The sequence below is a fragment of the Belonocnema kinseyi genome, chromosome 5 (genome assembly GCF_010883055.1).
Source record: "Belonocnema kinseyi isolate 2016_QV_RU_SX_M_011 chromosome 5, B_treatae_v1, whole genome shotgun sequence".
NCBI lineage: Eukaryota > Metazoa > Arthropoda > Insecta > Hymenoptera > Cynipidae > Belonocnema > Belonocnema kinseyi.
The window spans coordinates 108,662,492-108,687,737 of record NC_046661.1 but is presented as its reverse complement, the minus strand read 5'-3'; the positions used below and the strand labels follow the sequence as shown (position 1 = coordinate 108,687,737).

Here is a 25,246-nt window from a genome sequence, read left to right as displayed (position 1 = left end):
TATGGTTTTCGGGGTCGCCGAATACAAATCTGGCGTCCTTTGACTTTTATCGCGTCAGGTTGAAGGTCATTGGAAGGTCAAATCGAGAGAAAACGGTAAAAACATAAAAAAAATACGTTATAGGTTTTTGGAGTCGCTAATTACGAATATGGCATCCGTTGAACTCTATCGCTTCAGGTTCAAGGTCATTTGAAGGTCATTTGAAGGTCAAATCGAGAAAAAACGGTAAAAAAATTAAAAAAAAATATGTTATAGGTTTTTGGGGTCGCTGATTACGAACCTGGTGTCCGCTGACCTTTATCGGGTCAGGTTCAAGGTCATGGGTAGGTCAAATCGAGAGAAAACGCTGAAAAAAACATGTTATCGATTTGACTTTCAAATGACCTTGAACCTGACGCGATAAAGGCCAGCGGATACCAGGTTCATAATCAGCGACCCCAAAAACCTATAACATATTTAAAAAAAAAATTTTTACCGGGTTTTCTCGATTTGACCTTCAAATTACCTTCAAATGACCTTGAAGCTGAATCGATAGAGTTCAACGATTGTTCTTAAAATTCATTATCTGCATTATTTGCCCTGATAAATAATAACTTTTAATGCATTTAAAGGAAAAAATTGTTCAAACAAATGATAATTGTTTAAACAGATTAAAAAAGTTAAAAATTATTTCAAACTTATTAATTATCAAAATCATTCATATCTAAACAGTTTTCAAAAAATACCGTCTTCAGCATGAATTTGACTCATAACTGCCATTTTGAAATTTGTTGCAGCATTTTCCGGGCCTAATACATGGGGAATATGAGGGCTAAAAGTAAAAGTTAAGAGTTAGATTCTATTCCTTGAACATTCTTTAAAAGGCGAAAGAAACTTAATTTAGAAATATTGAAGAACAAGTACTTCTTTATTAAAAATTTTTTTTAAATTTATCTGCTATATCATTAGAGATTGTACCCTACCGACAGTAGATCAACCCTCCAAACCATGAAGGCAGAAAATCTACACAATATCGATCAAGTTAAGAATCTTCAATAACAGAAAATGCTGAACGTCTTAATAAGACTAGATGGAAAATAATATTTTTAAATTAAAATTATTTCTTGAAAAAAAGATCCTACTCCATCTAATAGTATATATATATTATAATAATAATACCCTAATAGCCTAATTGGAAAAGCACCTGACCGGAAATCAGAAGTTTTGTGGTTCGATTCCCAATGGAGTGAAGATGGAGTAGGATATTTTTTTCAAGAAATAATTTTAATTTAAAAATATTATTTTCCATCTAGTCTTACTAAAACGTTCAGCATTTTCTGTTATTGAAGATTTTTAACTTGATCGATATCGTGTAGATTTTCTGCCTTCATGGTTTGGAGGGTTGATCTACTGTTGGTAAGGTACAATCTCTGATGATATAGCAGGTAAATTTAAAATGTTCTTAAATAATTACTTGTACCATTAACACCTAGCTAAAAATTAGCGTTATGTTCTTGAATTAAGAGTTCATATTCTGATCCCTCTGATAGCTTAATTGGAAAAGCACCTGGTCGGAAATCAGAAGTTTTGTGGTTCGATTCCCAATGGAGTGAAGATGGAGTAGGATCTTTTTTTAAAAAAATAATTTTAATTTAAAAATATTATTTTCCATCTAGTCTTACTAAAACGTTAAGCATTTTCTGTTATTGAAGATTCTTAACTTGATCGATATTGTGTAGATTTTCTGCCTTCATGATTTGGAGGGTTGATCTACTGTCGGCAAGGTACAATCTGTGATGATATAGTAGATAAATTAAAAATTTTTTAAAATAATTACTTGTACCATTAACACCAAGCTAAAAATTAGCGTCATGTTCTTGAATTAAGAGTTCTTATTCTGATCCCTCTGATAGCTTAATTGGAAAAGCACCTGGTCGGAAATCAGAAGTTTTGTGGTTCGATTCCCAATGGAGTGAAGATGGAGTAGGATCTTTTTTTCAAAAAATAATTTTAATTTAAAAATATTATTTTCCATCTAGTCTTACTAAGACGTTAAGCATTTTCTGTTATTGAAGATTCTTAACTTGATCGATATTGTATAGATTTTCTGCCTTCATGATTTGGAGGGTTGATCTACTGTCGGTAAGGTACAATCTGTGATGATATAGTAGATAAATTAAAAATTTTTTTAAATAATTACTTGTACCATTAACACCTAGCTAAAAATTAGCGTCATGTTCTTGAATTAAGAGTTCTTATTCTGATCCCTTTGATAGCTTAATTGGAAAAGCACCTGGTCGGAAATCAGAAGTTTTGTGGTTCGATTCCCAATGGAGAGAAGATGGAATAGGATCTTTTTTTCCAAAAATAATTATAATTTAAGTACTTCTTTTTTTCAATTTTGAGCGCGCCTTTGAGCTTCGCGATCGATAATGTATTTACCTCGCGCTACGGGCTTGGTCTTTGTGCACAGACTTTATAAGGCTAAAGGTCAAAGCATCAACAACAATAAATTGGTGATGGTAAATTTTCTTTTGTTAAAGCTACTTCGGCTTTAACGAACACATTCTCATCACATATAGTATCTCGTGCTTCGCACTCAAAAGTTTATGCCTGAACTTGTATATCATTTCCATAAATGTACACTGTGAAAAAAAGCTTTGTTGATATTTACAAACAGCTAACAATTATACGCGCAGTTTATTTTCAAATTACAATGTATAATCTTATCACAGAAAAAACGGAAGATAAAGTTTACATCGATTTTAGGTGAAAGATTCACCACAACAAAAATTAACCTTGCCGTATAAACCTTACATTAATCGAAGATAATTTTCGGTTTTTAACCATGCCTGGATAATCTTTTGCCTTATAATCGCTCCATTCTTATTCGAGATGTAGCGAGGATTGCGACGCCAGCGCTATCTATCGTCGTTTAACTTCATTAAATTGGAGAGAACCGGGGATTCCCATCTGTCAGTTGCTTTTTGCGCTTTTTGCTAAACGGTATTAAGTAAGTTTTAATTCCTCTACAATAGTCTAATTCATTTCGGAGGTAATAAATATCAGCAAGTACATATTTTTTTCTTGTTTTCTGTTACTGATTCTACATGTTCTACCGAAATTTGCTCCCTTCCGCGTCACGCAGTAGACGAGTACAGAATTATTCTCCTAACCTCGGTGAAACTTTTGCCGAAATATTTTTGATTTTTAACCGTTTCAAGTCTTGTCCCAATTTATAATTCGGATGAACTCATACATTGCCCGTTTCCCATTGCTGTTGAAGACGCCGTAGTTGACGACAGCATTTATTCCGTCGTAGGATAAACTTTCGCCAAATAGCATGTAAACTTTAACAGCGGGAAATTTTGCGTGCAACAAAATTTAACTTCAGTTTTTTATGTGATTAATTGACGAAACTACAGTACTTATTTCCAATCTAATGTAATTTGACTTCAGGTGACAATCTGAAAATAAAATGAAGGCTGTTTTGTTTGCAGTCGACTGTGAAATTACTACGTCCGATGATGGAAATTATTCGATCGGCGTGGGGCATAATAAATTTACGTAAGGTGATAAACTTACTTGGGGCGTTAAGTATACGAAAGTTTCTGTAAATTTTGACGACGTCATATGGATTTCAACCTTTTTTTTAGATTTTCCACAATTTGGAAATTTAGAAAGGGTTATATAAAAATTCTATTATATATAATATAATAATACTATAAAATTCTATTTTCAATAACTACAAAGGATGTTTGAGTTTAACGGAACAGTTTAGGGAGACCAAACCCCCAATATAATTTACTATGAGCCACGCCGATCGAATAATTTCCATCGTCGCGGGATGTAAATTCACACCAATTTTTTTTACAGTGTATATTATTATAATTCATAAAATGCATTGGTATTACAATAGGCGCAGTTTAATTGTCTCGTTTAAAAAAAACCTACATTCTTTAAAAAAATGTTTGTTATAGAACATTTTATTGCAGCTAGTTGTTTTTCCATAAACTGAATTTGCTAGATTCCCATGTTATTTTTGTGATTTAAACTTTACACATACTGATTACTGAGCAGCCTTTCCGTTTTCTGAAGTCTGAATTATGTCCCTAACCTCAGTGACTTAGTCTTTGTCAGTTGAGTTTTCTACCGCATTGTGTTCTACAATCGACATCTACATCGTTTAAACTGAGAGTCATAGCTCGTTCGTGTTTTATACGGAGGTCACCAACCTTCAGCGTCAAAATTTGAATTTTCGATTTTTTAAGAAAATTCAAAAAGTTGTTATGATAATCTTACAGGGCATTCATAAATCAACATTTTTCTTTCCTTTGGCTTTTTTTATATCTTGCGTTATTTGGCCTAAAATGTTCATTTTCGTTTGTTTTATGGAATTTTGAAAATACTATAACTTCAGTTTAGGACAATAAAAGAGTGCACCAAAGGCCAATCTAATTGATTAATTTTTTCAGAAGTTATTGTGCCCACAGACAGGCAGATAAACATACAGATATTCATATAGACATACATATAGACATAAATGCAGCCATACAGATATACAGACAGACATATTCGTAAAAACCTGTTTTTCGGATTCAGGGGGTCTCAAAGCGTGGACATTTGACAAAAACCGGCGTGGAGGGGCGTCAAGTTTTACACAAATTAAAACTTCTCTGATGAGAATGTAAAAAAATGAGAAATTCCTTTTTCCAGGAAACGAACAAATTTGGGGGGATCGATCCCCAAAAATCAAAAGTGGAATTTTCGCAGATATAAATTTGGACCCCCCTAATGTACCAGTATCTCCAATATAATCTGTCATTCAAGAAAAACACAAATAGTCAGATAATTGATAATTTTCAAATATTCCATTAAAAAATGAATGTTTACCTTAACTTGAATTCCTAGATCTAAGAGCAAGTTAATAAGGTCAATATTTTCATTTTCAATAGCCGCTATAAGAGCCGAGCGATTAAGTGGATCTACACAGTCTATATCCAAAATTTCCGGATGATCCTTGTGCTCTTCCAGCAATCTGAAATTTCACATATTCTTTTTATTATTTTATTATTTCATGTCAAAAAAATAATATATAATATAATATCTGAACATCTAGACACATTTTTTATGATTTTTTATTTTGAAAACTTAACTTTAAGAGAAAATGAAATAAAGCTTTCGGAAAATGCCGTAAAATATTTCGGAAATTTTCAAAGCTTTTGATTAATGTCATAGGATTTAAACAATATTTTATAAAGAATTTGATTAATTTTGAAAGTTATTTGAAATTATTGAAAAATTTTCAACAATAATTTCAGATTTCAAAAGATTTAAAGAAAAATGTAAATTTTGAGGAATTCGAACAAAAAAGTATAGAATCTTCTGACAGATTTTAAACTATTTCAAATTTCCAAAATGGTCAAGAAAGAATCTTGAATATTCTAAGGTATTTTTTTTTATTTTCGCATAGAATTTGGTAGATTTTGAGCAAAAAATTAGAAGCTTTTTAAGAACTTTGAAATATTTCCAAAGACTTATATATTTTAAAACTTTTTAAAAGACTTTCAGAATCGTCGAAAAAGAATTTGAAAGACTTTAGAGCACTTTTTTAATTTCTCAGGATGTAAAAGACCTTTAATCACTTTAGAAGATGTATAAAGTTTAGTATAGATTTTTAAAGAATAAAAAAAGAGGATAAGCTTTTGTGGAACTACGAGAGGTTTCGTGAGGATGAACATTTTTTCTCAAAATGCTTAGGAAAATTTTTAATGATTTTTATTTTGGAAATTTGATTTAAGGAGAATATTAAAAAATATATTAAAACATTTCAAAATCTTTACAAAATTATTTAAAAAGAATATCCAAGATTTTAAGAAAATTTTCGAATAAGTTTTTAAAGTTTTATCCAGTCTGTACTAGTATCTACTAGTTGCCCCTACTTATATTGTTAATGTTAAATTAAAATTTTTTTGAAAAAGGAGCTTAGGAGTAGTGAAGAAAATATTTCAAAGCGTAGGTTGCTTGGATTGTTAAAGTCTAGTTTCTAGATGTTTCCTGGATTCGAAGGATTCTTAGAAGGATGGCGAAATTACCTTTTGACAGTGGCACAATCACCTCGTTCTGCACTGAGCAGGAAGTGCTTTTCTACTTGGCCGAGTGTATATTCTGCTGGTAGGTGCAAAGAATCTTGAGAGACATTTTTTACGGCTGCACCTTCATTGCCGAGTAGATTTTGTTGAGACTCCGATTGGTTCATGATTTTCCTCCCGTTGAATTGTCATTGAATGTTGAATTTTGAATATATATTTGATATATTTGTTTATATTCTTTATCCAAGGCGCCTTCTTCAAAGAAAAAAGAAAAAATTCATATGTATTATTTTTAACTGGGAAATGTGTAAACAAATTTATAAACAATTCTAAACATATCGTATTCAATTCATTTATTTCTATTTTTTTATTTAAAAACAATATCAATTCTGTGATCTGTTTTGTTATAAATAGATAGTATTATTCAAATCGAGAGTAGAAAAAAGGGATGTAAATTGGTGGAAGTTGGAAATATAGATAGGGATACTAAAAGGAGATAAAAAAGTCATAGGATTTTATAGAATTGAACCGCTGGCGACCAAAAAGGGACGCGGCCGGAATCAGCCTGAGAAGTATTGTCCTGAGTGTCGATTTTAAAAATCTTTCTAATTGCAATTTTAAAGACTGATACTTGTAGAGAATTTCAAGGCGCATCTTTTTTTCCTTTTGCAAAAATTTATAAGTTATTAACAAAAAAGTTATCATGAATTTTAATCTTCAAGCGCCTCGTTTAGCGAACGAATTTTAAGCTACGGAAAGCTTTCAGTGAGAAAGTTGTTCACTAAGGTTCAAAGAAGTTTTCTGAAAAGTTTTAGATCAATTGTATTAATAGTTCAAAAATTATGAATGTTTAAAAATCCAAGCGATAATCTTGACGCTGCCCAAAAACGTGCCTGGTTAGCTACGTACGCGCTGCAGCGAACTACTTGAAGGTCAAGTCAATCATACCAAGCCAAATGCACAACAGTAACTCCAGATATTATCATTAAAATAATTTATTTATTAAACACTTAACATATAATATTATGCATATTATTGAACAAGAATAAATTAATCAAACAATATTTTATTAGAAACTACTTTTAGTCATTCTCGTCACTCTTTTCAGTTTCTTCGGCATCTGGATTCTGAGTTTGTACTTTTAAAAAATATGATTCGAAAAATTCTTTTGCTTTAGCGCTTAAATACTGGAAGAGATTTTTTACATCCTTTATTTTGGCAGCTTTTAATCCAATTCGGGGCGGAGGACTTTTCGAAAGATTTTCTAGTTTAAGCGTAGGTTTAAAGAGAAAAGTGGTTGGATTTTGCAACTCATAGTTGTCAAAAACATCCACGAGCATTGCGAATCATTTCTACATATTCAGCTTCAGTTTCAATTCATTCTAATTTTTTCAGCTTTTGCGAATATGTGCCAAAATTCCTATCGCACTGGCAATAGGAATGGCCTCGAAATGGAAACACATATTTAATCTCGCTTGGCAAGTAAATGGACAATAAAACCAAAAAATGAAACACTGTGTAGTTTTTATTTTGTCCCGGACATGAGTCTCAAAATAATGTTATGCTGTTGAACTTGTCTTTAGCAAATTCTTTTAATACCGCGTATTTGATAAAACTGCAAACAGAGTTATCACCTTTCTTTACAATTCCCTCAAGAATAGGGAACATGTAACTCTGGTTTGTAGTATGTACATGTACGTTAAATAGAAAAAGCCATGCTAAACGTAGGTAAAACTGCGCGGACACGGGTATTTTTGGTAGTGGAAAATTCTGTGCAAAATCAAATTCACAGCATAGACTATTATTTTCAGAGAGTATTTGCTTTTTTAACTTCAAATAAATTTCAGCATTGTTTTTGCAATTAATTACTTCTTCGTTTACCTCTGCATTTGTCTCGTTTTTGTAGCAAGTATTGCACACCTCAGTTCTAGGTAATTTAAAACTGCAGCCAACATTTCGGTTAAAATACTTAAAATAAACGGTTTGACTTATTGTCAATTTAGCCCCCGTTTTTTCTTTATAATATTTTTCGAGTAATTTGTAAAGTTCTACAAGATTTAATGAAGGATTATCAAAATATTTTAGGTTGGTAGAATTTCGTTTGTAATGTGAACTATGATGTGGAATTGATTCGCAATGCTCTTCAATTATTTTTTTAAATTTTCTGTTAATTTAAGACAACTTTCGCGCACTCCACCTGCCGAAGTTTTTAAAGGCTGCTTATTTAAAATCTTTTTTTGAACATTTTCAACTCTTCTTTTGCCCAATGAATTAACCGTCCTAGTTTTTCACCTGCATTCGTTTGGATAGGATCCTTGCATTTTAACAATCCTCTGAGAAACACATTTTGTTCATTATAATTCCCGAGATTCCAAAAATTTGTTTGTACTTTTTCTTGTTGCACATTTGAAAACTTTTGGTAACATTTTTCTCCACAGCAGAATTCAATAGGTTTGAAAGATCTCTCTGGGATTAGAATATCTTTAGCAATACTGTCTTTTTTAGTTTTAGACTTTGTAATGTATTCTTTTTCCTAAAGAAATAACAATTAATGCTATTAACTTCGTCATTAAAAATTTAAAATAATTACTATAGACTATCTACATATTATATATAGATCAGGAAAAGAATTATTTAAGAAATCAAGAATAAAAAAAGTAATAAAATATTAAATTTATGATTAAAATTTATTTAAAAATTGTATTGACGGTTTCCAATCGTACCTGATTTCTGGAACATTTTTTCTTATCTTTAATCCACGAATCTTTATTTCTAGTTCTTTTTTACCTTGTTTCATTTTAATATCTTTTTCTTTTAATTAATATTCTCAAAAATATCTCAAAAATCTCAATAATCTCAAAAAAATGCTTTTCCAATTATTATAAGAAACAATCACTTCGCTGATTCTATGCTTTATTTGTAGAATTTCATAGAAGATGAAAAAAAAGTTACTGTTGTGCATTTGTTTTGTTAAGATTGACTTGGCCTTCACGTCGTTCGCTGCAGCGCGTACGTAGCCGGCCAGGCACGTTTTTGGGCAGCGTCAAGATTACCGCTTGGATTTTAAAACATTCATAATTTTTGAACTATTAATCCAATTGATCCAAAACTTTCCAGAAAACTTCTTTGAACCTTAATGAACAACTTTCTCACTGAAAGCTTTCCGTAGCTTGAAATTCGTTCGCTAAACGAGGCGCTTGAAGGTTAAAATTCATGATTTTTGCATTGCCTCAAAAAAATTAATAACTTTTTTGTTTATTACAATATTCTCGTTTTTTCTTTTAGATAGTTTCAGAAGACTTAAACTAGTACTTTGCATTAAGGAAATGAAGAAATGATGAAAATTGGCTAAATTAGCGCAAGTTGAATTGAAAAAAGTTTGGAATTTTTCGTTTTCAAAAAATCTACTTTTTACCAATTATCTCAAAAACTACAAAACCTATAAATTTTTGCAAGAGGAAAAAAAGGTGCACCTTGAAATTCTCTACAAGTATCTGTCTTTTAAATTGCAATTAGAAAGATTTTTTAAATTGACACTCAGAACAATACTTCTCAGGCTGATTCCGGCCGTGTCCCCTTTTGGTTGCCAGCGGTTCAATTGGATACAATAAAGCGATGCTTGAATGAGGAAGGAGAATATAAATATGGTACTAAATTAGGGCAGAAATTAATACAATAGATTACGATTATTAGATTCCATCGATTTCTATTCAAAACTTCATTCGTTAAAAAAAAAAAATTTGAATTTTGGGATAAAAGCAAATACTGTAAAATGAATAGAATTGAACAAAAAAATAGAATTCAAAATCACAAGAATAGATAATGAGAAAATTCTTTTTGAAAACCTGTAATCGGAAATTTCTTGTTTCTTGTGAGGAAATAATACCCTATTTTTGTAAGATTAAAATAAATATATTTAAAGGTCGCTATGAAGTTTTCATGTCGTACATTTGACTTTTCACATTTTAAAATTTTAATTTCTGCAATTCAAAAAAGAAGTAGATAAATTGGATAAAACAGGATGAATGATCTAATGGAAAATATTATAGGTGGATATCAATTAGAAGAAGATAAAATAGGGAAAAAGTCACACAAATGCATGGAAGGGTTTAAAAGAGTAATATGATAGAATGGACAAAGTTAATAAATCTTTACTTAATTAAATCTACCACAGCCTATCCCTTTATATCCTTTTATATAATTTTCTGTAACTTCCTAATTTTATTTATTTATTTTTTTGTTAACTTTTTATTTGAACTATCTCGCTTTGAAATATATAGGAAATTCTTTCTTACGGTTCCATACAACGCTATTTCTGTAAGTTATAAAAAAATGTTATCCTTAAGAATTTTTTTTAAATGATGAAACTTCCAGTAAATATTACTTAACCTACTAGACGATAATTTCTACTATTGAAAATATATTAAGGAATTGCTGTCCTACAATTAAAAAATAGTTGAAAAAAATTAAACAATCCATAAATTCTTGTTGAAGCACAGTCTGTTTGCATTTTTTTCGATTACAGTGAAAAAATTGGTTAATACAAAATAACAGCTTCAAAATTATATGAATATAAGTTTACTAAGATTCTTAAGAAAATTCAGAAATATGTTTAAGATTTTAGATATGTCGAAAAAGTGTCAAGAAACTTTTAAACGAATTTTAAGGTGCAATTTTCTTTTAGACGGATTTTCTAAAATCTGTTAAACCTATAAAAATTTAAAAATTATTAAAAAGCTTATTTTTTCGAAAGTTCAAGAAAATTATGTACATATTAACCCGAATCCGTCCAAATTTTTTTGATCATATCGTTGTGAAACGGTAAGGGATTGTTACCTGACCTCTAAACTGCCTTAAAAAAAATTCTGGAGACCGAAGGGCCACTCTAGCATGTTACCTCGATGATATAAGGTGGTGGGGCGCGGGTTTTAAGCTCAAAGACCGACATAAAACGCGACTTTCGTTTTACGTGTGAAGCGTACTATATATGGTACTGTGGGCGGAATCGGGTTGAACGATAAAAATTTAACAAGTTCCTTATACGTTAGATATTAGATCAAATACTATGTTTTTCCAATTAAATATAAAAAATAATTTTCCGGAGAATTTCGGCATATATGGAACGTGACATATGAGGGTTTAGGATATTTTAAATTGATTTTAACCAATTTTATTATATTTCCGAGGATTTCGATGATTTCAAGAGGTTTTGCAAGCTCACAAAGTATTTCAATAAATTTTCCAGGATTTCTGAAAATCTCAATAGATTTCATGGAATTTCACGGGTTTTTTCATTAAAATTAAAAGTTAATTATATCGATTAATTTTAATAAAACATCAATAGTTTTAATATTTTTATGATTTTACATCAAGATTGTATGTCTAAGAATCATTTATATAGTGTAAAACATTATAATAAAATAAAAAAATTACCTTAAGTTTATTTAATAATATCTTAAGGGTATGTAATACAGTCAATTACCTTTATTACGGACCTAAGTTTATCAGTTTATTGAATATTATTTTGAATCTAAGAACATTTTTTGTAAATAAAACATCGAGATGAAACTTTAGCAAATGTATTATATTACAATAAGGTACGTTTAGGTACTCCATTGAGGTAGGAACTACTCTGAAAATTATTTCTCGACATTTTTTGAATGTTTCAACTTTTTTTATACATAAAATATCGGCCTTAAACTTTGAGAAATGTAGGAGACGACAGAAAACTACGTTAAAGTACAAAATTTAACAATAAACGATGTAACAAAACAACAAAGCCTCGCTTAGTGGCCGCCAGGATTCGGATTTTTGTGCGCATCACGAAACCGATACCAGTTGCATTTCTCAAAGTTTAAAGCCGATATTTTATGTATAAAAAAAAGTTTGAACGTTCAAAAAATGTCGAGGATCAGAAAAAAGATTTGAAAAAAGCTCCCAGTTTTAATTTAATTGGAAATAATTTTCAGTAAAGTTCTTACCGAAATTAAGTACCTAAACGTACTTTATTTTACTCTTATACACTTTCCAAAGTTTCACTTCGATATTTTATTTACAAAAAAAAATCTTATAGGTTAAAAAAAATCCAGTGAACTGATAAAGTGAGGTCGGTAATATAGGTATTTGTCTGTGTCACATGTCCTTAAATTATAAAATACAGGAAGTACTGTTGGGTTACTCAATCACAAAAACTCGGGGACATTTAATCTGTGATTATAATTCCGGTGCAGAAATTTCCCCATTCAGCCCTACTACAACAAGGTGCTGGTCATATCGCAGCCAGGCTACCCGTGGTTTGTTTTCATTTACAGGAACCGGTTGGGAGCCAACCGGTCTACATTTTTCTCGAATCACCCACTATCTGCGAGAAAATGGTAGGCATCTGCCTTTGAAGCTTAACACTTTAGCAAAAAAAAATGCTAGTGCAAAAAAATAGTCATATGAAAGCTAAAGGTACATTTTTGTACTTTTAGGCAACAATTTTTATTATTTTACAAATTTCTCAACTGCAATTTGTTCAAAACAGTTTTTCTCATACTCATGAATTTTTCAAAAATGTTCCCATTGCCCCTTGTATACGATATAATGCTCTAAACTTAACTGTTCCTCAATGTATCCGAAAATCTTTACTTTTAAAAAAATTTTTCAGTTTGCAAAGCACAAAATTTTTCTCACATTCACGTCTTCAAGCTCATTTACGTAGAACACTTTCAGCTTTTATATGAATATTTTTGTATTGCACTAGCATTTTTTTGGCTAAGGTGTTAAGCTTCAAGGGCAGATGCCTAATATTTCCTCGCCAATAGTCGTTTTTTCAGACGTAATCAAAGACGTAATTTTGGATGTTAGATGAATTATTTTTAAAAGCATTATTGAAAGTATTATTACATAGCAGTAAAATAGAAATGAGCTTTTTTAAATTCTTGATTAAAAAAAAATTCCAATGTTTTAATTTATAAAATAAAACTGTTATCGATTCTACTATATGCAACAACAGAAATGTTACAATTTCAATAATTTAGTCTATTTTCAGACAATGTTTAGTCTGTAGGACTTCAAATTTGCAGTCATGTATGGCGCCTTATGCGTCTGCGCAAACAGTAGCCACTCAGGCTCGAGTGATGATGCACATTACACTCACGTAGCATTGTGTCTTCGAAGTTCGAAAATAAAATTGTTATCCGTAATTAAAAACAACCTTATTTCAGCAATCAGTTTACGCTAGGAGATTCTGTCATCAGTGATTGAAATTCTACTTCAATTTCCTCGTCAGAATTTGTTAACTTGATTTGACTTTTAAAGTTCACCGTATTCTTTACGACGAGCCTTAAAAGTCAAAACAATTGACCAATTTCTCGTCTAAAGCAACATTTTTACCCATTTTGTGGCCTGATAGGATTCCTATACGGGTTTCGAAACTATAACTGGAAACGAGAAAAAAATTTCTATTTTGTAATCCTGTGAATATTTCTGAAAATTGCTTGCATTTAACTAGACCATAAGCTTTAGTTTAAAAGATATAACGACTTAAATTTGAAAAAAGTTAGGGACACGCTACGGGATGAAATTTTCGAATATTTATAGTTTTTATTTTGATGCGGGTTAAATGAAAAATAATTGGTAGATATGACATTATTAAAGTGAATACGTTTAATAAAGTTCCGTAATTAAGAAGCTTATTTGTCCAAACAGAAGCGTATGATATTCCAGGAACATGATATTGTCAACTTTTTGATTTTCTCTTAATATGCTGTCATTTGCAGATGATATTCACCTGCCATCCATAGAGAAAAATGTTTTATATTTAAATTGAACATTCTAACCAAATTTCGACTAAACTAATTCTAGTTTACAATTACTTACGATTCCCTGTCTTTGAAAACCGAGCAACGTGACACAAACATATAATAAAATAAATGTAAATTAAAAATACTGAAATGAATCCTTCTCATTCCTAAATTTTATTGTTAAAGTAGGTTATAGGCCTAGAAGACTTTTAAAATGCTCAAGTTTTAAAGAGAAAAATTGAAATAATTTCAAAAAGTGAAAACTTCAATTAGTGACATTTTCAAATAGATTGTGATTCTGTGTACAATTTTAAATAACGTGCCGCAAAAACATTCATTCTAGAAGTATTATAATAATGAGACATACAATTCTGAGGCGGGCTCTAAATGACCAGCACGTAAGGCAACGCTTTCAAGGAAGTTAATTCATCATGAAATGAGTACCTCAAACGATATGCATCTTATCCAATTTCTAATTTTTTTGATACTGCAAATAACCCAGAAGATATGAATGTAAAAATGAATAAAGAGTTGATTTTTTAAAAATCTGTTTACGTTTCTGTCCCCCCGAAATCAGTCCAAGGCTATTTAAAGGCAACCCCTGACACTAACACTGGAATGAAAGCGAGAGGTGTAACATCTCACATGTGCTCTGAGGATAGGAAATGGGATGAAATACAGAAAACACACATTGACAAAACTTCCAATTTAGCAGATCACAATTCAACAAATGTCAGAGGAATCGGTCATGTGAAACTTCAGGTAGGTAAAGTAATTGTAGTTAATTTACGAAACACGCTAACGTAAATTTCGGGCAAACTTATTATATTTATACAAAATAACAGATTAGCCATCATAATTTTGACGTAATTTTCTGGAAGAAGGAAGCTGTCATAATTAATCTAAAAGATGAAAAAAAAAACATTAGAGAGAGAAGAGACGGTTAATTATATTTTGTAGACGAAAAAATTAAAAAACTCACATAGCAGGATAAAAAGCTGCATATTTTCAAGATTAGTGTGAAAAATTTGGACATCTTTATGAAAATAATCTGACATATACAATTCATCACCGAAAGGTTTCCGGAATAAATATTAAAGGCAACGCAAATTTTCCGATGTGTGACAGGACCTCGCACTAAATGTATGGGAAAATGGCTTTCGGTGGATTTAGCTGAAACTTTGTAATTTTTAAGGTTATAGGTGCCAGATGAAATATCCGTAAAAAAAAAATCCAAAAAATTGACAGTTTTAGCGCTATGCGGCGCTAAGCGCTCAAGATCAGTGAATAAAACGAATTACAACAGATTTTGTTACAAAAGCGATGTCAACATAGAAATTACGGTTCAGATCGTGGTCTGTCATATTTTCGCCTACACTGTTGACTCATATAGCGCGTTGATCATGGGCTCTTAGCGTTCGGCCCTCTGGCGAAGGGTACACTGTTATTAACGATGTGCGTACTAGTTACTAATGTTACTTTGGATACCATTTCTGTCTTTAAAAAAGTAATTACTTAGTCAAGTTCAAATCTTGGGCGCTTAGCGTTTGATCGTTTCGAGAAGCGGGCAATATAACTCATTGGTTTAGATAAACATATTACTGACTACTTTTTGATGCGTGATTCTTATAGTGACATCGCTTTTGTCGCTAAAGTTACTAGGATAGGTTTTATTCGCTGATCTTGAGTGCTTGGCGTTCAACCCTCTTGCGAAGGGTAGGATGTTATTATCCGGATGTGCGCACTAGTTACTAATGTTACTTTGGGTACCATTTCTGCCTTTAAAGAAGTGATTAATTAGTCACCTGGAAATATTGAGCGCTTAGCGTTTGATTGTTTTGAGAAGCGCGCTATATGAGTCAACAGTGTAGGCGAAAATATGACAGACCACGATCTGAACTGCGATTTCTATGTTGACATCGCTTTTGTAACAAAATCTGTTGTAATTCGTTTTATTCACTGACCTTGAGCGCTTAGCGCCGCATAGCGCTAAAACTGTCCACTTTTTTGGATTTTCTTTACGGATATTTCATCCGGCACTTATAACCTTAAAAATTACAATGTTTCAGCTAAATCCACCGTAAGCCATTTTCCTATACATTTAGTGCGGGGTCCTTTGTATTGAGGGTAAGAAAGCACAGTCATCTTTCGCGAAGGAATAATCGCGAAGTTCGAAAGTTTTGGAATTAATTCATACATATATTTCTGATCCAATGCGAGTAGAGTAATTGAATTGCTTACAATATTTTTCAATTTTTTTTCATGATGAAATATGAATTGTAAAGTGATTTTTCTAAAACATAAAAGTGAAATCTTTGGAAAATTTAAAGAACTTGATAATTAAGTAAAATAATAATAATATAATTAAGTAGAAGGTTAAACTAAAAGAAATATCAAAAATCAAAATCGTCAGATCAGACAAAACAAATAAATATCCACCTAAGAAACTAAAAGATTGTTTAAAAGAAGAATGTAGATAGATAAACGTGTATTTTTCAGACTGCTGGCCTTACGAAATTGACTTGGTTACACTTCCAGTTTTTTTTACAGAATTTTATTACAACTATCACTTAAAAATTAACATCCATCCACACCTTATAACTAATCCGCTCGCTTCTATAGTTAACCTTCCTGGCTGCGCCTCGCCTTGTCTCGCACGCATGTCGCTCTTTTCTCGCTATGCCTCGCATTGCCAGCCTCTGCCCCTGCCTCCACTCCTTTTCGCCAATTCGCATTCCTCCAATCAGTGCTCAATTTTTGCATCCTCCTGCCGCACAATTCACAGATTCTCTTCTCTCTAGAAAGCCAGAACCTATTAAAATTCTCCATGCAACCGCATCTCATTCTCGCTATAAGTTCCTGACTTCCTTTCTCTCGTTTCTCATACAAATATTGCGCTCTCTCCTTTAGCATAATCCACACATAGTTCCCGTTGAACCTTGGCTCCCTTATTCTCGCCTCTCCTTCTACCTTCTCTTTCTCCATGCTATTCTTTTGTACCAACTCATATAACTTCCTTTCTTCGTCGTGCATCCTTCTCACTTCATCCATCTGCAATCGATTCGTTCTAAAATACCTTTCCCTTTTTACCTTCATCTTTGCACCCCTACGTCTGTTCTCCTGCTCCCACCCTCTCTTTTATATGATCATCCACTCCCACATTCCTTCCAAATAGAAAGCCCGGGTGCACAAACTCTTTCACCTCCTGTACCACTTTTCCCTTCCACTTCCTCCCCTCTCCCTTATCTCTCCCACCTCCTTTTCTGAACACCATAACCATCGACTTGTCCGCATTTAACTTTAAGCCTATTTTTGTCCAAGTATCTTCTCAACCTTTTCATCATTTCCTATAAGGCCTCTTCGCTATTTGGTAGCAGCACTATGCCATATGCATATGCGAGTGCCCATATCTTGACTCCTCCTACCCTAACTCCTTCTACCATTCCGCCCGCTCGCTTACTTTCCATATCCGCGATCGAAATTGCAAAAAGCGTAGGATTAAGCGGGCACCCTTGCTTCAAACCCCCTATCCATCCAGAATCCCGCAGAGATTCACTCCCTTCCTCTCACCTTATCTTTTGTCTCCTCATATAACTGTCTTACACTCTCGATCAGGCCTATCCACCTATCCACCACGTGCTGCAAGATGTAAATGTTCTGAATAGTACTTCTTCCCTCCCTAAAGCCTGTCTGCTTTTCCGGCAATATTCCTTTCCCCTCAACATCCTTGCGCAGCCTATCTGTCAACACCATCGCATATATTTTGTATGCAGTATTCATCAGCGTAATTCCTCTATAATTTTCCCGCCTCTCCCTATCCCCTTTCTTATACAGCGATACGATCAACCCCTTTCTCCACCCTCTTGGGAATCCCAACCGCCTATACTTTTTTCACTACCCTCTTCAACCTCAGCCTTACCTCTTGTGTACTAAGCAGCCGCGCTTTGTTCTCTGCCCCGTCCAACCCTGCTGCCTTAGATTTTTTCAACTTCCTTATCTGCTTCTCTATCTTCTCGTCATTCAGCTCCTCTCCATCTACCTCCATCGTTCTTCTAACCCTCTCATCTTTCTACCGTGCATCTGACCCCTGAAATGAATCCTTAAAAACTTTCCTCCATTTGTCGCTCCCTATCTTCTCATTTATCCCCACCCTACGTTTCCTAAACCTATTGATTATTTTCCACACGTCCCCTTCTGTATTCCCTATTCCACCACGGCTTCAACATTCCTTTCTTCATCTTCCTAAATGCCTTCTTTTTTACACAACTTTTCACTTTCTCTTTAAGATCCTCCCATATCTCGTCCTCACGACCCTTCTTCTCCACCCTGCCTTTCGCCAGCCTCCCCCTGTATATACAAACTTAATGGCTAATAGTCTGATTCCGGGCTCCCTTCCGTTGCGAATTTCTCTATCTCCTCCCACCCTTGCACATTCATGATCACATAGTCTATCACCGAAACACCCATCTTACTCACATACGTGTATTCTCCCTCTTCGACCCCTGTTACCTTACCATTCGATAACGCACAGCCTCCGTCCTCCATCCAATCTTTTAGAATCTCCCTCTCTTTATTTATTATCTTATCCTTAGATTTTCTTTCAAAGCTCTTCCCTTCCAGGTATAGACCACCTGCCCCCCCTAATTCTCGTATTAAAACCCCCCTTCCAGTATCACCATACCCTCATCTCTCTCTTCTAGTAAGTTTTCCACCCTTTCTTCCTTCCCACCTCATCCTTATTGTATACAGTCACAAACTTATACGTTACCCCTCTTATCTTTACAGCCCTTATTTGCACGCCCTTCACCGCTTCCTCTCCATGAACTACTTCCTCTAATCCATCTCTAACACCTGTTATGATTCCCCTACTACCCCTTCCTTTCCTCTTTACTTTGACCGCCTCCTGTAGCCTCCACCTATATCCCCTTGGCAACTTTTGCTCTACTCTGCCCCCTCCCCTTTCTCTCTACCCACGTATCCACCAGTCCAATCACATCAAATTCCTGAATATACTTCCAGAGATCCTCATCTTTCTTCTTTACCCCTGCTACGTTACAGTGCAGAACCTTTAACTCTCCTTCACCATGCTTTACTCCCACCCCCTACTTCCCACGAAACAAGTTCCACTGCACTTCCTTCAACACCTTTATTTTCCGATACCCTACCTTTGCCGCTCTACCTTCACTCCTCTCCTTTCTAGCCCTGTCATTTAGCATTGTCTGAAGATCGCTTTCCTTCCTCGTCAAATCTTGATCGATGAAAACCTTCTTGTCCTTTATTCTATTCTTGTTACGCATGTTCGCCAATTTTTCTTTTCAGCTCTCCAATTCCACCACCGCTACTTCATTCTACTTTCTCTCCTCTTACTTGTGTGGAAATAGCCCAGGTTAGCCCTGGCACAACAAAGTTTCTGGTCGAGGACTGACCGGGCTATGTTTATTTTTTAAGAGCCTAGCCGTGCGCCAGGCCCTCTCAACTCTAATGGGCGAATATGAAGAATTATGATTATTATTTCAAGCATAGTACAAGTTGCGGCCAACTGTTGCCGCTGCGTGTCGGCACAGGTGATTGAATTTGAAGGTTTGAAAATTCAAAGTGTCAAACGGTGCCAAAGTATATATTTTATTTGAAAAAATGAATCCGATGACTATAAAGTAAAACAAACCTCCCTTGCCTTTAACCCGCCCTATGCTCTGTGGAAGTGCTTCCACCCACTTCGTTTCTTCCCCGCTCTTTTGCTTCAATCCTCTTATTACTAAATTATTTCTCCTATTTGCCTTCTCTCTTCTCTCCATCCTCAACTCTATTGCTCTAATATTTTCCCTATCCGCTTTCTCCTCTTTTTCATACCTACGCTCTCCCACTTTCTCTTCTATCATAATCTCCACCTTCTCCCAAATACCTTGCTTCTCGCCCTCCCCTCCTGTCAACTGCTTCCATTCCGGATCTGCTCTTCACCTTCTTTAGCCTTTTTTCTGCTCTTTCCTTCCACACTCTAATATCTTTTTCCATCTCCTTTGTTTTATCCTCTTTTTCCTTCCTTACCGACGCCAACTCCCTCTGCAATCCTTCTACTTTCCCCCTCAGCTATTTTACTTTCTTTTCCCATCTCTCATCTCTTATCCTCAGGTCCTTTCTCATACTTTCCATCTGCTCCATAGTCCCCCTTACGTACTCCCTCAACCCTCTGATCTCACCTATTAGCACCCCGAGAACCTCCTTCTCCGTTTGCCCTTCCATTTTTGGGGGGAGGGGGTGACATATGTGTTCGTATGCTTTTTTTAAAGCGACTCTATAGCGCGCTTTTCTCCGTACTCTCTTTGCTTTCCCTTTTCCTTTTCAAGAGATCCTCCTCCTCCTCACTTGCGCCTGCAGACACTCTTTTCTCACCCCTAACACCACGTTTTAACCACGAAGTTACCCATTTTTAATTTGAACTTTTAATATGTTGTCCTTGAGGTCTTTAGAATCCACATAATAGCATTTTTTAAATAAAAAGTTCATGATAAATATTATTCACGGTTGCCTAAAAATGCTATTTTCACTGTTTTCCACTGTTTTCAAAGACTAATAACAGCCCCAATAATATATATCTGATACTGAAATTTTGAGAACATTTTCCGAAAATTAAATTTTTCGGGACAAAGAGCTCATTAGCCCTGCCATAAAAGTTGATCACAGTTGTTCTTGCTACCATAAATCCTAGAACTTTTCGTGGCAACCGTCTGTAGGTATATTTTCCTTTATCGGGGACGCTAACTAATCCTGTTAAAGAATCCTATCAATGAAAAGAGCTGAGGTTGCACTATGACGATCGATTCTTCACTTACCGAAATATTCAGCTTTTGCAATAACTAAGTTCAAAGACGATGCGTCACCTCTAAATATTGTTTAAAATTAAAAGAAATCTGCCTTCTATAATCGTATAAACTACCGTTATTTGCCTTTCGCTACTAAGAAAACCAAAAGTGTTTTTTTCTGGTCACCTCTTTGTCCACCATGAAGGCCCAACTCCTTACCACAAAACTACCCCGCTCCCTTGCAAACCTAACCTCACTTTCCCTATTTAGCCAAATCCCACCCCACAACTACAATGTAAATTAATGTTTAACTACCCAATTTACCCCTCACAACCGTACTCACCTCCTAGACTTCCACCCTCACACTCCACTCACCCCTTCAACACAAACTCCGTAAAAACTTCTCACCACCTGTCACTGCACACTTTCTTACTACCGCTACCAACATGCAAGTCTTTAAAAGAAGAAGGTATTAAACATCAACTCACAGTTAAATATACACCTGAAAAAAACGGTGTAACTGAACACAGTTATAGAACACTCGTATAAATGGTTCGATGTATGCTTCTCAGATCAGGATTTCCCAAAAATTTGTGCATAGAAGCTATCGTAATTGCAGGATACATTGGTAGCACATGACCATCTCGAAATCTCGATCGTGAAATTCCTTATCAGACTTTGACTGGAAAATTACTTACTGTAAAATACTTCAAAACTTTTGGTTTCAAAGCATATACGCTAGGTAAGACAAAAAAAGTAAAATTTCATTTAGAAAAACAATAACATGTACTTTTGCAGCATATTCAGTGTCGAAGTCGAGATGTAAGTTTTGTAAATTACATTCACAGAGAAAATCAGCGTTTTTCTCTGCAGTCAAGTACAGAAGATAAAAGTTTCATTGATATTATACTTTGTCAGCGATCAATAAAGAGAATATTTGAATTAAAAAATTCAAGAATTGTAGGAGACAAAAAGTCCCGGAATGAAATTGAAGTTTTTGTTGATCGTCATCAAGAAAATCCTGCAATTTGAGAACATAATTGAGGAAGTCCCAATTTACAAAAAAGAAAAGGTTTTCCAAGGAACAATCACACATGGTACTCGTCAAACGAGAAGGAGAACTTGATCCTAATGAAGTAAATATAGATAAGGGAGCCGTAACTGAAGAAATACATATATCAAAAAACGAAGAAGAATAAGAATTTTTGGATGCTGCCGAATTTGCCGGTTTGTTCCAAGATATAGATCCAGAAACAGCTAAATAAGTATTTTCAACGCCAGCAGCCAGTGAATGGAAAGAAATCACTGCACGCATGCTAAATTCGAAGCTCTAATTGAAAAAAACTTTGATTTTGGTAAGTCGTCCAAAAAATTACAACGTAATTAATTGGTTTGAAATAGATCTTTCGCATAAAAATAACCAAGGATGGATGAATCGAACGGACGAAAGCTAGACTTGTAGCAAAGGGATTTAAGCAAGAACCTGATGTCGATTTTCATAAGATTTATGCACCAGTAAGAAGTTCTGACTCAATTTGTTTTATAATGACTTTAACAGCAGAACTGCAAATAGAAGGGCATCAATTTGATTTTGCTCATGCCTAATTAAGCGCGAAAATTGCAGAAAAGATTATATGGAAATCCCAGAAGAACCAACAATTTTGGAAGAGGGCAACGTAAAATTTTAAGAAAATTATAAAAATAAAGTATGCTTGTTACAACAAGCTATTTACCCCTAAAATAATCAAGACGCGAGTAGTTTAAGAAACTTGACCTACATCTAAAAGAATTAAATATGAGGCAACTAATCTCAGATGCTCATGCTTATATTCATGAAAATGATAGGCAAGTTAAACTAGTTTTATGGATGTATTATTGTCTATTACGTAATACTAGCATCAAACTACATCAAAAAAATATTAGAATTCAAAAAAGCTCTGGGCAAGTCTTTTAAAATGAAAGTCCTGGGTAAGCTTCACTGTTGCTCTTATATTGAATTATCTCAATATTTAAGGAAGGAATTCTGTATAACAGCTTGAAAATTGGAGGATTTTTTGGGAGATGAAAAAATAGCGATAATACAACATTGTAACAAAATTCAGACTTATGTGATTCTCGTTTATTACGTACGTGTACTTTTACTCATAATGTTTTCCTGACCTTGAAAACCAGGCAACGTGACATAAGTTTACAATAAAATAAACGGTATTGAAATACTTGAATGAATCCTCGTTATTTATCAAGTTGATTGTTCATTTCAATCACTCCGAGGTTCATTTAAATTTAATAAATAAATTCCACTTGACTTAAGAAATAAAGTTCAATGTACTACGTGCATAAAAAGATGATAAACATGGATTTATTTTGAGCTTATAATATTGACATCCTTGAAAAATATCACCAAAGCAGTAACATGCAAATGACATTTGTTTTGTTCAATCAACATCAGTGAAAATTGTATTCAGTAGACAGAATGATGTATTTTATATAATAAGGATTACGCTTATATATATTATATCTTCCTGCAGTAAGGACGAGTTATTAATTTTGTGTAGAACTGATACTTACTTATTTTTCTAATGACATTTAAAGATCATTTCAAAAGGTCTTTATGTATATAGTCATGCATAAGCTAATTATTATAAAGTAAATGGCGTCATTTTTGATTAATATTTCGAAACAATCTCGAATCTATTGTTGTCGGGAAACTAGCGCTCATGATTTGATGAATTTCTCGTTTTTGCTGTTCTAAATGAAAAATCCGACATCATGTTTATAAGAAATGTATTAGGTTATCAAAATGAGAAATTCAATAATAATAATTAATAAAACATGAATTGCAAAACTTCTTTAAAATACAATCCTTAAAAAAGATAGAATATATAATTATCTCTGAAAAATATACTGGGAGTTTGACCACTTATAGCGACACTAGCGCAATCTACAAGGAGGTGGCCAACTAAAGCGTATCCATGTGCTCGCGCACGTAAATGTGTATATTATTTAGATGTGTTGCATGAATTGAAATTAAAGAAAATAAACGAGTTAATTCAAAATTACACAAATTTAAGACGAAAAATGTGTAAATACTGTTTCCTGTACAATTTTTTCGGCATAAATTTGTACAATTTTGCAATAATTATCCAATAAATGAAGAATTACATAACACATGAAATGTAACCTTTTTCCAACATTTTATTTATTCGCAGTATAATAGAGAAGTGAAATCAGTGATATCCTGGCACAGCACAAACATTTCAAGATATTTTAAGAAAATATTACCCCCATTTATGCCCCTACAGTAGAGCCATCTACAAGGAGGTGGATAACTACAAGTATATGTGATCATACGCGTCCATGGGAGTCGACCCAACCTGCTATGAAACGAAAAATGAGATATAATTGATCCAAATGGACAGATCATTATGATCTCGAGAGTTAAATGATCGTTAGAGCAAAATGATTTGCAACACAATTGACCCTTTTTCACTGTAAAGGGCTTTAGATTTCTAAATGTTTACGAAATTGGATTTTCTGTCTGCTTAGAAAATCATATTTTTAAAACAAATTTTAGAACCTTAGTAAACTATCTTAAAAGCTTTTTTAGCGGATTTAAAACCATCTAACGTTAAGATAGGTAAATTTTTGTATCTACAATGTTTTAAAAAAATTGCATATTCCCAAAAAGTCTAATTTTAAAGATATTTTTGTAGTCTTAGTAAGGTAGGTATCCAAAATAGGACTTTTTCCTCTTTACTCATTTAAATAAATTATATGAAGATAACATGAAAAGTGTTTTAAGAACTTTTTAAATAAAAAGGTTTTTAACTTATATTACTTGTGTGGAAATAGCCCGGGTTAGCCCTGGTACAACAAAGTTTCTGGTCGAGGACTGACCGGGCTATGTTTGATTTTTAAGATCCTAGCCGTGCGCCAGGCCCTCTCAACTCTAATGGGCGAATATGAAGAATTATGATTATTATTTCAAGCATAGTACAAGTTGCGGCCAACTGTTGCCGCTGCGTGTCGGCACAGGTGATTGAATTTGAAGGTTTGAAAATTCAAAGTGTCAAACGGTGCCAAAGTATATATTTTATTTGAAAAAATGAATCCGATGACTATAAAGTTAAACAAACGAAGGTGTGTTGTTCCCGGGTGTCAATCGTCGCGTCACGTCAAGCATCGCCAATTTCCGAAGGACGCAAAGCCGGGTATGTTGTGGTTAGAAGTGGTGTCAAATCCTCTCTTGACGAAAATAACCTACACAGAAATCCATGAAAGCGATTGTCGAGTATGCTTTCTGCGTTTTCGGGCGAAGGATTATTTACGCGGTCCGCGAAATTTTTTCAAAACAAAAATAGTGCTTGCGTGTCGTTGCCTGAAAAAGAGCTGAATGATCTTTCTGTCGATGCTCCGGTTGAGGTAGCCCTTGATGCTGATGCTAATTTTAATACATTTACATTTAATTATTTTACGTGTGTGCTATTATATGAATTATAAATATGTTTTGAATCTTAAAATTTAATATAATGATCAATCAAATGAATAGAGAAAATGAAAAATGTATAAAGATATATTAAAAGTAATT

The 25,246-nt window shown here is 33.6% G+C and overlaps 1 protein-coding gene across 1 annotated transcript in view; it reads right to left on the bottom strand.

The window, feature by feature from the left end:
- The window catches only part of LOC117173262 (transient receptor potential protein), an 84,681-nt gene that overhangs the window by 54,069 nt on the left and 5,366 nt on the right, over nucleotides 1–25,246 (bottom strand). Inside the window, 2 exon segments of the mRNA XM_033361731.1 lie at nucleotides 4,873–5,017; nucleotides 6,075–6,326. Coding sequence (XP_033217622.1) covers nucleotides 4,873–5,017; nucleotides 6,075–6,238 — 309 coding nt within the window. The 5' untranslated portion in view covers nucleotides 6,239–6,326.